Genomic DNA, 18231 nt, shown 5'->3' with positions numbered 1-18231 from the left:
CATCTCAATATTTTACTAGGCTTAGTTTTTCAATATCTCAATGTTTCATTAGCTCAGTGTTTCAATATCTTGATGTTTCACTACCTCAGTGGTTCAATATCTGAATGTTTTACTAGCTCAGTGTATCAATATCTCAATGTTTTACTAGCTCCGTGTTTCAATATCTGAATGTTTCACTACCTCAGTGTTTTAATGCCTCAATGTTTCATTAGCTCTGTGTTTCAATATCTTGATGTTTCACTAGCTCAGTGTTTCAATATCTCAATGCTTCACTAGCTCAGTATATCAATATCTCAATGTTTCACTAGCTCAGTGTTTCAATATATCAATGTTCCACTAGCTCAGTGTTTCAATATGTCAATGTTTCATTAGCTCGATGTTATATCTTGATATTTCACGGGCTCAGTGTTTCAATATCTTGTTGTTTCACTAGCTCAGTGATTTAATATCTCAATGTTTCACTAGCTCAGTGTTTCAATATCACGATGTTTCACTAGCCCAGTGTTTCAATATCTTAATGTTTCACTAGCTCAGTGTTTCAATATCTCGATGCTCCACTAGTCCAGTGTTTCAATATCTCAATTCTTCACAAGCTCAGTGTTTCAATATCTCAATGTTTCACTAGCTCAGTGTTTCAATATTTCAATGTTTTACTAGCTAAGTGTTTCAATATCTCAATGTTTCACTAGCTAAGTGTTTCAATATATCGGTGTTTCACTAGCTCAGTTTTTCAATAGCTCGATGTTTAAATAGCTCGATTGTTAAATATGTCGCTGTTTCAATATCTGAGTGTTTCAATATCTCAGCACAGACTGATCGGTGACGATATTTATTACACACATGCTTTAAGCCCGGCTTTCTCATACTCTAGTGATTGGCGGATGACACTTTCATACACATTATGACATAAAATATTGCTGGAATATGACACAGTTTGTACATTTAAATGTTACGATTGGGATAAGATAATTCACATGTGACACAATAAGGCGTTATTGTTTGTTTACAGAATGTCGCTGACAACCTAATCGGGCTTTCAGGCTTAAGAGATATAACTTCTGCCATCACAGACAACATTCTTATCACCAAGTTGGACATCTCAGGTCGGTCGAACATTTCGATATAACATAAAATTGAGAAAAGTAACATGTTTCAATTTTATAAACTACATGCTTGTAATTTGTGATTGTTTCGTTTAGGTTTTGATTGTGGACGTTACCCTCTGCTCTGACCATTGTCGGTCGATCTGTGTGTTGCCTTTTTGTGTTGTAAATTGTTCAGTTTTACAACGATAATTGTGTTATGTGTGAATAGAAATGTCCAGTTATTACCATATAAAAATAGTAAAACATATTCAATTGTAGAAATGAGCTATTGCTAGAGGGTACAATATATATTTTTGGTTCAATAAATAAATGACATGAATATGAAAGATTTTGTCTAACGATTGTAATAAACACCGATAAGTTAATATGATAGAATACGTTTTTGGTCAAACTAATTCATGTCAACTTATCTCTCATACCGACTTTATTATTTGCATTTTTCTTTACATAACTTGCATACTTACAGGTAATGAAATAACAGACGAAGGCGCAAAACTAGTCGCAACTATGATTGAGGTACGAACAACTTTTTCACATAGGAAATGTACACAATTTAATATCATACACTTAAATAACAAGAAGAGAAAGAAGAGAAAGAAGTGTGTTGAAATATTTCTTAAATAATTATAATTGATATTAATTTCAAGTATGTTCACCATGACATCGTATAAAGACAGACATAAAAACTGTCGCTTTGTTGGGGACATTAATGACGTCAAAAATTGATAGCATAGTGTACACGAACGACATGCATACAATGATCGTCTTCTGTTACATAAGAAAGCTTGCACATGAGATAACATGTGCGTAAGGTGTCGTCCCTGATTAGCTTGTACGGACTTCATAGGCTCATCTGGGACGACACTTAATGCACACTCATTTATCCCGGTTTTCACAAAACCAGGATCCAATATATGTTCAATAGTACCACGCCAATGCTCACTTCTATCTGCATATTAGCAACTCTTCGTATTAACCCATGTATGCCTAGCGTCTAGAAAAAAGGCCTTGGCAAACAGCGTTGACCCAGATTTTTATGTACAGGCGCGAACAGGTCTTCGAGAACTGCGCATGAATCACAACTGTATCCGAGAGGATGGGGCACTGGCAATAGGAAAAGCACTCGGTGAGGAGATATGGTTCTTTTTCTTCTAAAGTATATGCTCCTTACTTACATCATAATTAATAGGATTTCATGGGGCCGATTCGATCGTTATTTAAAAATATCACCGAACAATGTTTTACATTAATCAAGCCCAAACATCCAGGATGCTGATGGTGATACTGATGGTTATAACGATTATAGGGACGGTGATGACAATTATGAATATGATTATGATGGTTTGGTGTTGAAAGAGATAGTGACGATGGCTGTTGTGGTGCTGGTGGTGGTGGTGATGATGATTATTATTGTTTGAGCAGGTGGAAAATAACGGAAGTAGGACTTGTATACTTGATTAATAATAAAGATAAATCAAAAATTGTATAATAGACCAATAACGTTTCTTAAAAAATGTATATCCTTTGTGACTGTAGACGTTAAGATCATACCAACAGAATGGCTTATTAATTACCAATTTATTTTCTTTTGAAGTCTTAATGGGATTTCAAAAACGAATACTCAATAACGAAAAACGGATCTTATATTACATGTTCTGAAAGGGCTTGAGTTTGTTAAATAGCCAAGCATCTTAACAGAAGTCAATGTATGTTTATTGCCTTTTAATTTTAATTGACAATTCTATATTACCCTATACCCTAACGCAATTAACACCCATTCAACTTATGGGTAATATGTACACATTCTGCTTTACAACGTACAGCCATATTCAATGGATTTCACAGTGAACTGTATTGTGCCAACGTTTAATCGTTTCAAATATAGAAAGACCGCTAACTGGCAATGTTAAACAAATGGCTAATTGCTTCCATAAAACTATTGTTCGATAGCCATTGATTCGTTGTTTGAGGATAACTTATTCAATACGTAATCTGTGTGTTTGGTGGAGTAGATTTTCGGTGCAGACGAACATGCCAATGTTGCTTCTAACAAATTAGCTGCGCTCTGTGAAAATGGGGTTTAATGCATGCGCGTAAAGTGTCGTCCCCGATTTCACAGGCTTATTAGGGACAACACTTTCCACGTAAACTGGATTATTATTTTTTTGGAAGAAATTTTCGTAAAACAAAAAATATCATCAAAGCGGAAAGTGTCGTCCCTGAACTGCACATGCTAATCTGGAACAACACTTTACGCACATGCATGAACCCCCTTTTCACAGAGCACGACCCCAATGAATTCATAAATATAGTTCTTGTAGTTTCAATTTGATTATAGCAGGGCCCATATTTAACAACGGATTCTTACACTTAAGTCTTAAAAAATGAAAAATGTTCTCAAAACCGCTCTAAAAATGCTTAAAAGTACGGTCTAGCATGGCAGATAACTCCTATAATTACGTCATTCCTCGTTTATAAAAAATATGTCAATGACATAAGCATGAGTTTAAGTCGAGGTTAAGTCTATCCTTTATACTCAAGTCTAAGAATACGACAAGTATTCGTATTATGTGCGATTTAAATTATAATCATGTTTCAAAAATAATGATAACGGATTTTGTGCATGACTGTTCAGATTGATTTTGATAAATATATTAACATCCATATTCCAAACTTAATCCTTTAAAGTTCGTGAAAAGTACATATCTGTTTGCAATCTAAATTTAGAAGCATTCGTCAAAACTTAAACTTATCTAATGATGTATAATAAGTTCAAAACTCTAAAAGGACGTGGCTAGAGGCTAAGCCTTAATGCGGGGTTTCTTTTTACCAAACAAATCTCGACTTATTTTACCTGGGCACTAACTGATACTGAAATTTGTCAAGATACGACAGCTTATCACGTGCTTACATGTTACAATGCAAATAAATATATGTGGATAAGTTCCTTTAATGTCATTTTTTGTTAGCTTTTAATAATGTGCAAGTTAAGTTTCTATATGGCACATCCTTTTTAGAATCATTAACTGGCAGTCCCGGATTTCCCCTTAGGCAGAGTAGGCAACTGCCTATGAGCCCCGTGACTTTTAAGGGCTCCATGAGACCATGACAAAATATTTTTTAGTTACATACTTAGCCATATCTCATAACTTGACAGAGTCAATTATTTTATAGCAATGTTATGTTGCTTGTAGCTGGTTTTCTAATTTAAACGAGTGAAATCGACTAGGCCCTTGCGTTCTAGTAGGCACAATGTCAAATAGGGGCCTGGGGTGGGGCCACACCTGTTTCACTGCCTATGGGCAGCCACGTCGCTAATCCATCACTGTTGACTGATCATTTGTGTTTGTAGTTAATAACAAAATATTCTTTTGTTTGCGTTGCAGAAGAGAACGTATATCTGCTATATTTGGACCTCAGTTGGAATCACATACGTTGTAAAGGTGCCGTAGCCATCGCAAACTGTTTAAAGGTTAGTGAGAGCAGTCGTCTCCCTTGGACTCGATTTGTTAATTAAATTAAACGTTACCCCCGTGTTATTAAGATGTAACTTCAATTGGAAAGTCATTCCAAGAAAGGAAAAAATCTTATGACATGGTGTTCGCAGTCTGTATTAATAAACATACTTTATAAGATATAAGTGTTAACAATTTTTGATGAACTTACGGACGGGCCCATGAATAAACCCTTGTTACTTATCGTCCTTGTATACAATCTAGTATACTCAACACCTAATATAAAAATGTCGCAACAGCAGTATGAAACAGGTACTGCTTAACGTTTAAATTATACCGATTCCCTCTGCTTGTAACAGAAACTTGGCTTATGAACATCAAATGTGATTAAGTAATAAATGTTTTCTTAGATATATAACCGGTTTTGGAATAACTCCGTTTATCAAACGTATGCGTGAATCCCAGAAGGTAAAGTTTTGGTTCAGTATATGGTTGTACTGCATATTTTACATAGTCCATAAAATACCTATTCCAGTCAAACGTGTGTCTTCAAAAACTTGACCTTGCCTGGAACGGCTTTGGCAAGGAAGGAGCCCAGGCTATGGGACAGGCCCTCGCGGAGAACAGCACCTTGAAGGAGCTGGACCTCACTAACAACCGCATCAACGCAAACGGCATGGCTCTCCTCATGGCGGGACTCAAGTATAACGAGACTCTAGAGGTGCTGAAGGTGGGTATAACGAGTGTTGGTAGGACCCAAAGTATAACGAGACTGTAGAGGTGCTGAAGGTGGGTATAACGAGTGTTGGTAGGACTCAAGCATAACGAGACTGTAGAGGTGCTGAAAGTGGGTATAACGAGTGTTGGTAGGACTCAAGCATAACGAGAATGTAGAGGTGCTGAAGGTGGGTGTAACGATTGTTGGTAGTACTCAAGTATAACGAGACTCTCGATATAAGTATAACGAGACTCGAGGTGCTGAAGGTGGGTATAACCAGTGTTGGTAGGACTCAGGTATAACGTGACTCTCTATATAAGTATAATGAGACTCTCGATATAAGTATAACGAGACTCTCGAGGTGCTGAAGGTGGGTATAACGAGTGTTGAAGGACTCAGGTATCGAGACTCTCGAGGTGCTGAAGGTGGGTATAACGAGTGTTGGTAGGACTCAAGCATAACGAGACTGTAGAGGTGCTGAAGGTGGGTATAACGAGTGTTTGGTAGGACTCAGGTATATCGAGACTCTCGAGGTGCTGAAGGTGGGTATAACGAGTGTTGGTAGGACTCAAGCATAACGAGACTGTAGAGGTGCTGAAGGTGGGTATAACGAGTGTTGGTAGGACTCAAGCATAACGAAACTGTAGAGGTGCTGAAGGTGGGTATAACGAGTGTTGGTATGACTCGGGTATATTGAGACTCTCGAGGTGCTGAAGGTGGGTATAACGAGTGTTGGTAGGACTCAAGTATAACGAGACTATAAAGGTGCTGAAGGTGGGTATAACAAGTGTTGGTAGGACTCAAGCATAACGAGACTGTAGAGGTGCTGAAGGTGGGTATAACGAGTGTTGGTAGGACTCAGGTATATCGAGACTCTCGAGGTGCTGAAGGTGGGTATAACGAGTGTTGGTAGGACTCAAGCATAACGAGACTGTAGAGGTGCTGATGGTGGGTATAACGAGTGTTGGTAGGAGTCAAGTATAACGAGACTGTAGAGGTGCTGAAGGTGGGTATAACGAGTGTTGTAGGGCTCAATTATAACGATACTCTCGATATAAGTATAACGAGACTCGAGGTTCTGAAGGTGGGTATAACCAGTGATAAACTTAAGTATCATGAGTGTATTCAGGTATGTTACATATGTATTGAACTTAAGCAACACGGCTTTTTATCCAAGAATAGTTGGATTATAGGTGGTCTTAATATCAAAGTCATACAATTAAAAATGTTAAATACTAAATCAAGCAACTGCATTTTGAAATGTGTTAGGTTGTTGTGATCAAGCAGTAGTTTTATAATAATAAAGGAAAAAAAAACGTCCATGTGCAAAACGTGTGTGTGTATTAACCCATTTATGCAAAGAGTCTAGAAAAAAGGCCTTGGCAAACAGCGTAGACCCAGATGAGACGCCACATGATGCGGCGTCTCATCTGGGTCTGCGCTGTTTGCTTAAAGGAATTTCTGTAAGAAATATTCTAAATATAGAAATTAATATACTAGACATCCCTAATTTTGGAAATAAATTGATCCAATTTTGAAGGATGGGAGAGTCCACTAGGCATAAATTGGTTAATATATACTTGACGTGTCGTTATTATTTGCAGATTGGACAGAATCCCTTTAACAGCGACGTGGCCAAACATTTATTGATGATACTGGAGCAAGCTGAAAAAAGTGCATTAATCTTGGTAGAAATGTCAGTAAGTGCATGCGTACTTAGCCATTAGATAAGGGGCATCATTACGCTATATTTAAATATTATAGTAACAGCTAATCAAATCATGTTTACAGTTTTTACATCGTGACAAATTGATTTATTACAACATTCATGATTTTAAACAAACCTTTATATATATATTTAAATGAAAGTACATGCACGTCTCACTACGATTCCCCATGACCAATTCCAAACCTAGCGCAAACTAATTGAAACTAAGAGATCGTTTAGAAATGTGCTATAACTGAGATTCCGCTTTCGTCTACTGGTATACCTATTATAAACAATGACGTTCCATCACTGACTGTCGGACTTTATAATACCAATAATGCAAATTAATTTAATATAATTATAAAATGTAAGAAATGTAAAAGAGTGTAGCCGTAATTACATTCAAGTCGGATATGTCATACTAATATGCCCTTACCTGATTTAGCCATTCTCTGCATTTACCCTCTATTTCTTACATTTAATCATATTCCTAACATGTACTTGTCATTATTCATACTCGCCATCAATTTCATCAATTACAAATCGTTTCTGGTATTATCTTACGATTCCCCACATTTACCACCAATGGCTCATATCTGCTCGTCATTCCTCGCATTAACCGATCATTTCTCACATTAATCCACCTATGCAGTAACTCATAATTTCTCCCATTTATCCATATAATTATTTCATCACATGGCCAATAATTGCTGATTTTCACGCGTGTACGTACACCGAAAAATTCTCGTATTTACTAACCCATTATTCACATTAACTTGCCATTGGTTACATGTAATCAACCAACAATATGACTTAAATTCATCAAATTTATCCACGGCATTCCTCGCATTTGCGTTCGCTTATTCTTCTACCTGACCTGACCCATCTTGTTTGTTTACGAAATCGTAGTTTGATAATTTGCGCGAAATATACGTCATTATAAAGTGCATTTTGCGAATGTTGGGTTAAAGGTACCGGTGGTTAAATTTCACTATTCGCGGTTTGGTAACATTGCGGTATATCCTGTTTATACAATCAACTTATCTTTGGCGGTTACTAAACCTGAATAACCGCAAACTTACCAAGTTTTAAAAGTTACCGAGCGGTAACTTTAACCAGCGTTTATACAATCGGATGCAGGACGTCTCGGTGGACGAAGACTTCATGGCGGTCCTGGAGCGGCTGGCCGCCAAGTCTCACCTGAACGTCAAGCACGGCAAGTTCACCCGGAAGGTACCCGTCAAAGAGTTTCGGCCCCCGAAACCGCCCCCTCGAGACCCGATAACCATGATCTACGACTACAAGTACGAGAGAGGGTACCGGACCCTTGACCTGCTGATGCAGTTGGACAAGGATAACAACTTTATTATCGATAGGCAGGAGTTCACTGACGGTCTCGCGGTAAGTGGAGAGTTGGACTGGTTATCATGTTACTTACTCGCTATAAGTGGAGAGTTGGACTGGTTATCATGTGACTTACTCGCGGTAAATGAATATTTGGACTGGTTATCATGTTACTTACTCGCTGTAAGTGGAGAGTTGGACTGGTTATCATGTTACTTTCTCGCTGTAAGTGGAGAGTTGGACTGGTTATCATATTGCTTACTCGCTGTAAGTGGAGAGTTGGACTGGTTATCATGTTACCTACTCGCTGTAAGTGGAGAGTTGGACTGGTTATCTTGTGACTTATTGACGGCCTCGCTGTAAGTGGAGAGTTGGACTGGTTATCATGTTCCTAACTGACGGCCTCGCTGTAAGTGGAGAGTTGGACTGGTTATCATGTTACTCACTGACGGCCTCGCTGTAAGTGGAGAGTTGGACTGGTTATCATGTTACTTATTTATGGAAATCTTCATCTACCTGACACTTAACACTAGCATCTTATTTTAAGTCAGTCTACAAGTTGAAATCAGCAATGTGTTCGTGCTTTGTATATTAATTTGATGTCGTTTATTTATCTTTACTTAAAACAAGTCATGCACAATTAATAGCATAATATTGTATTCACTTAATCGTATGATATATGATGAAATTATGTGGCTGATTATTTTATGTTGAAAGTTTTATTCGCTTAAACAAGAAGACCTTTACATGTTTGAAATAATATTATTTCTGATATATGTAATTTAACCCAGTTATGCCTAGCGTCTAGAAAAAAAGGCCTTGGCAAACAGCGTAGACCCAGATGAGACGCCGCATAATGCGGCGTCTCATCAGGGTCTGCGCTGTTTGCTTATAGGAATTTCTGTGAGAAATATTCTAAATATAGAAATAAATATACTATACATCCTTAATTTTGGAAATAACTCGATCCAATTAAGAAGGATGGGCGAGTCCACTAGGCAAAAATGGGTTTATATACTTGTAAAAGATCCGCGTCGTGCGAAAATTGGTCTTATGTCATATGCGGCCAGAGCCGCTAAAGCATTCGCAGACAATTGAACCATGCATGACGTTAAAGCAGACAGCGTAGCTCCTCACGAGATTACACGATGTTGTGAAGGTTTGTCTGGATCTACGCTGGCCGCATATAGAATAAGACCTATAATCGCATGAAGCGTGTCATACCTCAATATTAAGCCAGCGTTTGTTGTTCTCAGCTGATGGGTATAGAGGTAGCGGAGGAAGATATTGACGACCTAATGGGCAAACTGGACCACAATGCAGACGGCAGAATAGACTACAGGTTAGCTGCCTGTTAGCATTAGTTTCAGAGACATTCCTGCTGTTATTTTGTTGATACCTTGTTAAATTGATATGAGTTTTAAAGCGAAATATGTTTTAAGCATAGCTCTATTTAAAACCGTTTGGAAACAAACGCTATTTGGGAGAAAAAAACAACAAATATAAACGTGCAAGAGATCTGATAAAGATTTAATTAACTTAAATTTGCGACTTAAATTACAGAATAAACAATAACAAATAATGAAGATTGAGGACATTTACCGTACTAGCCCACCTACCGTTTCAACCCCACGTCTTTAAATATGTGTGTGTATGTGTGTATTTCTTTCCTATGAGTATTTTATTCAAAATAAATATGTGAAGATCAACAGAAAGAAAAACTAACTTTTTGAATTTAAAGAAAAATGTCTTGTCAATATTTAACAGTAATTGAAACACTCATTACACATGCAAATGTTTGAAATACTGTGATTGATTCATAGGGAGCTGGTAGAAGGCGAGAAAGAGTACGGCCATCGAGAGGGCCGCAACATGCAGATGTCCACCATCATGAAGATCCGGGAGCTCGCTAAGACCATGATGCAGTTCAAGTTCAAAGAAGTGGTTGACGCGGCAAAGAACAAGCCGGACGGTGTCGCCGCACAGACTGAACATGCGCCTAGTGCGGGCAATGGTGCCGGCGCCAGCGTTAATGCGGGAGCGGTAAAGACTTCCGGTTCCGGTACTAGAGCGGCGGTCAAGAAGTAACAAGATGACACATGGAAAAAAGTGTTGTCATCAATAACTAAGCTCAGTTATATCAATTTCATTTTACTTGATACATACATGTACAACATGCAAATGCTATGAGGCATTTTAGAACTAAGTTGAATGAAATACCCACGTTACGTAAAGTATGTGCCAATGTTTCACATATCATCTTTTCTGACATCTGAAATCATAGGATATATTGTGTTATATGTTAACGTGTTTGATAAGAAATTGATTTATTTGAATGTAGACGTGTGTGAATTTCAGAAAACAAGATGATAACTACGTATGAATACATGAAAACGCTCACACACGTACGTTAGCGGAAATTAAAAAATACGCAACTTCAAAATGAAATTAAAAGGGCGGAAAGAAATTTAAAAGAATTTACTAAAACATTGATTCTACGATAAATGCACTAATTAGGTGGTCACAAATGATGAAAAATCAAAAAATGATTTTATGCATGTGTTTGTCATTTTTGAATAGCATGAAGTATTGGTGTCAAGATTCAAACACCAGGGGACCCAAACCCATCTCGATTTTTTCCAAAAACCGACATGCTGTAGTATCACTTAAAATGTATACGTCAGAAACGTTAAATACGACTGCCTGTTGTGAAAAGCAGTAAGCAGTCGTTTTTGTGGTATAAGAACCTTGCGATGGACGTATTTCCTACATGTGAACCTTCCCCAAAGAAATAAACAAAGTGTAAAACAAATTAAGGGTGAACAATAACAAATGCGCCATTCTTACATAACAATATACATGCCGTATTTTATTTTGTCAACTAAACACACTTTGTTTTTAAGGTTAACACTGTTATTGGTTCATACATTTGTTTGTGAAAACTTTTGTAGAATAGTTCAGTGTTTTCACGTTTTCGCAAATAAGTGTTTGTGCATGCTTGAACAAAGGTATTATTATACGAGACAGTGTTTATCATTTAACGTATCTGATGTATGAAACTGAAATTTTTATTGAAAATGGTAATCGTTTATAAATGCAACATTTGCCTAAAGAAACGGTATACTTTCGATAAAGTATACACTTAATTAACTTTGAACGGTTATATGAACGTGGAACATGGATTTTAACAACGCGACACTTTTAACGTATCTGATGCCGTTAAGTTATTTCATCTGAAATATCTGGCAAATTAGTTCGTGATCGTCTTCTCCTAATTTGAATTCTCTTCCGGACTTTCCAACAGGCTCTGGTTCATTGACGTTACAAAGAATCTGGTTGAAGTTGACCCATATCTTATCTGGAGGCTGCGGCCATTTGAATTTTTCAACGGATGTGCTTCCACGAGCTTTTTTCATAAAGGAAATTTTAGCATCGCCATCCGATTCGTCAACCTTACGAACTTTTCCAACGTACCAGACCCCTTCATAGACGGCAGCCACAAAGTCACCTTTCTTGGGGACCACGTCTAATTCTGCAGGTACAGCCATTGGTATAGCTGCAGGGGTGGGTTCCATTTCATGATCAACATCATCTATAAATTCGGCTACCTTCCTTGCCATACCATGCCATATCCAGCCATTGCATAGAGTGTCACCAATGATACAAGATTTGCAATAGCAGGATACCTCTCTTGAGAACAAGCCACCGTCTTTAGGAAACACAGCGTGTGCTTTCATTGTACCTTGCATTGGAAGAGGATTCGTTTTCTGGATTTCAGCAGCAGTTGTGTCAACGTCATCGGTGGTGTAGAAACGGTACTTGATGTTAACAGAACTTCCCTTTGCCCAATTGAAAAAGTCAAAAGCATCCTGGATACAGGCTTTTCCCTGCTTTATAGCATCACTTGCCTTTCTCTTAGCAACACCACCGATGCCGTCACAAGGGCCCTTACCATGGCCGGATTCAAAGTAATTCCAACGTGCCGAAAATCCACTGAATCGTTCGGCAAAGTTCATGATAGCATCAAACACGAATCGATTACGATACTGGGAGGAAGGGCTGTCCGTCCAGTAATGAATTTGTCGAGCGTCAGGGAATATCTCTCTTAATTCTTTGCATAGCTTTTTCATTATCGTAATCACGGCTGAAGAGTTGTGTTGCAGAGCATTAGACACAAAGACAAAGTTCAAGTGCTCTAGACTATTATCCGTGCCTCTGAAATATACAACCACCGGATGTAATGTGACTGAACTGGCATTCCAATATGCGCTCTGGATTTCGTCAGATGTTCCGCACGTAAAGTTTTCAGCAAAGTCCATTTGCACTACCATGTCATTGCTCGGTAGGTTTTCTTTTAACGATTTCAGTGCTGTATATTGGGCTGTAACTCTGCTCACGTGATTCAGGAATGCTTCATATTCTTCCTTCATCAGGATTATGAAGTCGTCTTTACTACACTTAACCGATACTATTTTCATCTTTCTCTTACCATCTACTTCTACCCGGCGCCATGTTTCATATTCTACTTCCGCGTTTGAAATGCCACCAAGAAGCATTTCCATTTGCTCTTGCGTCGTGTTCTTACATACAGTCTCTGGGATTTTGGAAATGTCAACGCCCTGTAAACGAAGGCAGTTCAGTTTCATCGCAAAACTCTGATGTCTTGAACATAGACAGGTATTTCTTGACATTGAAGAAGTAAGTTTGATGTACGCAGGACGTAGTTTACAAAAAAGAGCCAGCGAAATTTTCTTCTGAGTTTCTGCTTGAAATCTTTGGTGAATGTTAGACATGTAGTCTGTAAGTATGCGAATCTGCCGTTTCTCTCCTTCATATAATTTTGCGTCTGCTTTCCCTGGCATCATTACGCTTACATCATCTTGTTCTATGAACTCCACGACATGAGCCTTCAATTGATCCCTCTCTGCTTTCATCCTTGATCGCTTTCTAAACTCTATTACTTTGTCCTGATGTCTTCTCAGTTCTGTCATACTTATGCCGGTTTTCTTGCTCACCATAGACACACATTTGTACTGTTTTAATATTTTCCCGCTTATCACACGAGTTGCAATGTTTCGTCGCTGCTGTTGTGGGTTGGCACGACGGCTCGATTTGATTTCGTCTAATATTGCATTGGACAGCACTAGCTTCTGTACAACAGATTTCGGTAGCTTTCTCGGACTTACTCCATCTCGTCTCAATTCTACTATTGTCTTGCTTTTTGGTGTCAATGATTGTTCATTGTTGGCAGCTGTGGTGATGCCGTCAGCTTCAGCCGAGAGTATAATCTTTTTAGAAATCCTCTGGCATCGTTTCGCCCACTTGTTTTTGTTTCTTGTAAGCGAAGATATCTGTCCATTGAGCCTTTGGATTTTGCTGTGAGCTCTTTTGAGTGCATCTGATTTCCGTTTGTTTCTTCGTTTCTGAGGAAATGACAGTTTAACCAAAAGTGTTGATTGGCCTCGCTTTGCTCTTGCAACAGGTTCACTGGATGTACTTGAAACAACATTGGAGTGCTCGTCCTCTTCGGATTTCTCTTCAGCCTCAGTCGTTATTGTGGTACTTCTAACTTGGGTTTGCTTGAAGGTCTTTTGTCTATCACGGTACTTCTGGCTATACTGTTTATTTCTTTCTCTTATCAAGGCTTGGTCTTTCTTTGTTTTGGCGAGTATCGGCTTTCTATATCCTTTTGCTCTGGCTCTTTCCTTCTCTAAAAAGGTTTCATCTCTTGCCTTTTTGCGTTCTCTGTACGCTTTCTGGTATTCTGCTGCTGTTTTGACCATCTTTCTGAAAGAACGAAAATGACATCAGATACGTTATATTGAAAAGCGAGAAGGTTATTGTTTCGTATATATTTGACAATGCTTCATATAATGGTGGTTAATGCTAGCAATATGTAACCCATTTGGTAAAAACCATTGAGGAAATTGTGAAAACTCGATTAAAACATTAAAATCCGTCAATATTTATTAGAATCAGATACGTTAAAGTTGTTCATCAGATACGTTAAATACATCGAATCGTTTATATTTGGGTTTATATTTCTATTGCGCATGTAAATTGCTTTTGCGTTGCATACTTTTCTACCAAAAGGTGGTTATCAAAGTAAATCGAAGCATAAATCACAACTTACCTCTGCTTATATCAAACACCATCCACACTTAATATTTTCCGCCATATGCACGCGCAGTAAACATACGATTCGAGCGACGACGTGGCTCTAGATGCTTTGTAGAACAGTGACGAAACACAATTACGTCATAGTGTGACGAAATCTTAATTTCAGAGGCACCAAACGGGTTGGAAAATGTATTGTAATTAATCGATTTAACGTATTTGACATTAAAGGGATCTTTTCACGCTTTGGTAAATTGACAAAATTGAAAAAAGTTGTTTCAGATTCGCAAATTTTCGTTTTAGTTATGATATTTGTGAGGAAACAGTAATACTGAACATTTACCATGGTCTAATATAGCCATTATTTGCATCTTTTGACGATTTTAAAACCTAAAAATTATAAAGCGTTGCAACGCGAAACGATTGAATAATTTGGAGAGTTCTGTTTTTATCGTTAAATTTTTTGAAACTACGAAGATTGTTTATATAAGGTATAAAATACTTAAATTATATGTACTCGGCGGAATAGCTCAGTAGGCTAAAGCGTTTTTACTTCAGGACTCTGGCAGGACTCCTGGGGTCACTGGTTCGAAACCTGGTCCGGGCAATGTTCTTTTCCTTTTTTAAATTTTATTCTTGATTTTTTACTGGAGCTTTTACGATCCAATGTTTACATTTATCGATATAAAGCATTTAATGAATAAGTTAAAAAATGCCAAAATCTGTGAAAAGGCCCCTTTAACGTATTTGATGTACATTTGCTAAAAAGCTACCCAGAGAGAAGAAGTAAACACTTTTTGTGTAGTTTTAATGTTTTCCTTCGAAAAGGATGATACCATGATATGAATTTCGTGTATTTGTGCCTTGCATATCAAGTCTAAGTTACAAGAAACATACAAACAAATTAACGTATCTGACGAGTTCTGTGTATATTTTTTAAAAATCGGATTTTAGGCAAAACTTTTAAAAAAAAACGTGTTGATGGTAAGAAATGTGATTGTTTTCTTAAACGATATAACATGTATAGCCCTCATTTAGTGTAATATTTAGTTCTTATCTATGTATTTAACATACTTTACAACGATCTATTTTTGTTTAACGTATCTTACTTTTATAACGAGGACAACTTCATATTGCATGCTTTGAATTTGTGTTTCCTCAAATCAAGAGAAAAAATGTGTTATTCTGATAAACAATATTCCTTACTTCTGAGAAGAGCCAAAAATAGGCATGTTCTGTTTAAACACCTTTCTAAGTTTGGCTTCATAAACAAGTATGTCGTGCTAGGACAAAGAAACTTTTGGCTAATATGCCCTTTTTTATGAGATATGGAATGTTTTATTTTCATTTAATTCCAACAGTCAGCCATGATACCAGAGTCATACCAAAATTATGTGGAACCTGTTTTCACGGCTGTACATTACTACACTTACACAAAGACAGACATATCATAGAAAGTGCTAGTTTAGCGTAGAATTAATGAAAAACACACATTTTGTTTATTAAGACATGTAAATACAAATTGATGTGGTGTAACAAATCTATTGTTGCATTCTTATTCCAAGCATTTAGGCGGCGATCGCTCATTTCCACGCGATTTACAAAATACGCCGAGTACGTATTGTGAGTAGCTCTGTTTGGAAATCTGAATACAGACGCTAAACTAAACATGAATTATAGTGCGCTTATATGCAAAAACCTAAAACCGCACTTATGTTGCGTTGTGTATGTACCATTAATGCCAATAACTTCAATCCTCCTTTCAAATAGTGTACGTGCACATGTTTGAATGGTGGGTAACAGTTTAAATATCCTCAAGTCAAAACGGCCAGACCTGGATCCTATTTCTGAGTCACCTTCTGACTTACGCCCGATTGAAGCTGCTGCACACGTTTCCAGCTTCAGTGTCCAACTTTGGTGAAGATTGAATACTTATCTCTACGAATCATAAATGATTAGTACTGACATCTGTGACAAAGTTTATACGTAAATTAAATCAAAAGCGCACTGAACATATAAGACGCGTTCTTGGAAAACAGGATTAAAAGCATGTGCGTAAAGGGTTAGCCCGATTAGCCTGTGCAGTCTACATAGGCTTATCAGGAACAACAGTTTCCGCCTACACTGGAGTTTCGTTTAAAATGAATTCAATTTAAAACAAAAATCCCACTAAAGCAAAAATTGTCGTCCCTGATAAGCCGCTGCTTACTAATCTGGGACGGTACTTTACGCACGTGCATTTAGGCCTTTTTCCAAGAATGCGGCTCCGATTAATAATGATGTTGTTATTGACCATAATGTTTATAGCGATAGATTTTAAAGATTTGTTAATTGGAAACTTACAAAATATACTACTGTATATCAAAGCTGTTTTTAATTATTATTTTTTTAAACACAGCATGAGCGGAAAAAAATCGATTTTTTATGACAAACTTAATTCATAACAATCTATTGGTAAAAGAGTATAATAAAATACATTAAAGCAGCACTTAAAGGTTTCGCGATTTTATAAGTCAGCTAAGAGTATGTTTGATTTTGTTTTTTATTGAACATTGAAATGTTGATATACTTTGTAATTTTTACATTACATTATTTGTATTTTTTTCTATTTTAATACTGTTTAATATCTTTAAAAGTATTTTTATTATATACGTGCGAGTCAAATAGTTTTTTTAAATCTGTAAAGCAAACTCACACATGAGGCAAAATCTCAAAACGGTTACTTTTTATAAAGACGATATAATACATTAAACAAGGTAACATTTAAAATTGAATGACATGTTAGAAAACAAACTCAAGATGTGCAGCCAAGAATACGAAGTAATTATTAATTATAAATACAACACAATAACCTTGAAATAAATAACGCACATAATAAATTATTCTACACCTGTTCCAACAAAAACTTGAAATTCCGAAAAAAAGGCATTATTAAGACCTGAAAACAATTGGCGTAAACCTCCAGAAGAACGCTTCACAAATGGTTCTTCCGTCGCCATTCTCATGATTCTATAAAGCCGTATGCATCCGTGTCTGCAAATCAGAAGCTATGAGTGAACTGTACCGCAAGACCATTGGCAAGGAGACGGGCACCATTTACGTTGTTTATGGCATCTTTCAGAGAATTCCGCTGGTATAAATTGACATCGATGTTCGTGAATTATAAATGAGACGCCAATCCCCTTGTATTAGACAAGTAAGGCATAAAATTCACTTTCACTTCAAATGCGCGAAGCAGGGTGCGATTGCTGGTGTCAGGATTTTTAAGAAAGGCAATCAAATATAATATATGTCAGTTATAAAACGCTCTACGTCCCTCTTATTCAACTAAAATGTTACGTGTATTTATGTAATGTAAATGTAGTACAGAAAAAAGTGAAGTTACAAATACGTAGTCTTAAAAGAGCGAATACGAGCAATTCAAAAGCAAAGATTAACCCATTTATGCCTATTGGACTTTCCCATCATTCTAAATTGGATCAATTTCTTTCCAAAGTTAGGGATGTCTAGTATATGTATTTAGATATTTAAAATATTTCTTACAGAAATTCCTTTAAGCAACCAGCGCAGACCCAGATGAGACGCCGCATCATGCGTCGTCTCATCTGGGTCTACGCTGTTTGCCAAGGCCTTTTTTCTAGACACTAGGCATAAATGGCTTAACAAAGGAAAAAGAAAGATGTAAATATTTGAAATTGTTCCACATATTTCTTTAATATTAATACCCTCACAATAACCCATGTGTGACTTAAATATAATCAGTTCTTCATTCAGTTTTATATG

General features: G+C 37.1%; 2 protein-coding genes across 2 annotated transcripts; one reads left to right on the top strand and one right to left on the bottom strand.

The window, feature by feature from the left end:
• Positions 1 to 1003: 1003 nt before the first annotated feature.
• LOC127855075 (leucine-rich repeat-containing protein 45-like) lies at positions 1004 to 13049 on the top strand. Its single transcript, XM_052390430.1, has 9 exons — positions 1004 to 1103; positions 1573 to 1622; positions 2151 to 2232; positions 4493 to 4578; positions 5097 to 5291; positions 6884 to 6979; positions 8128 to 8388; positions 9588 to 9673; positions 10155 to 13049. Exons 2-9 carry the CDS (start codon positions 1614 to 1616, stop codon positions 10417 to 10419), a joined length of 1080 nt encoding a protein of 359 aa, XP_052246390.1. The 5' UTR covers positions 1004 to 1103; positions 1573 to 1613; the 3' UTR covers positions 10420 to 13049.
• LOC127855062 (uncharacterized) lies at positions 11556 to 14550 on the bottom strand. Its single transcript, XM_052390397.1, has 2 exons — positions 14465 to 14550; positions 11556 to 14118 (listed from the first exon to the last, which is right to left on the bottom strand). Exon 2 carries the CDS (start codon positions 14112 to 14114, stop codon positions 11556 to 11558), a length of 2559 nt encoding a protein of 852 aa, XP_052246357.1. The 5' UTR covers positions 14115 to 14118; positions 14465 to 14550.
• Positions 14551 to 18231: the final 3681 nt, after the last annotated feature.

Source organism: Dreissena polymorpha, chromosome 13 (assembly GCF_020536995.1).
Source record: "Dreissena polymorpha isolate Duluth1 chromosome 13, UMN_Dpol_1.0, whole genome shotgun sequence".
Lineage (NCBI taxonomy): Eukaryota > Metazoa > Mollusca > Bivalvia > Myida > Dreissenidae > Dreissena > Dreissena polymorpha.
Note: the sequence above shows the minus strand (reverse complement) of the source record. Positions and strands in the feature narration are given on the sequence as shown.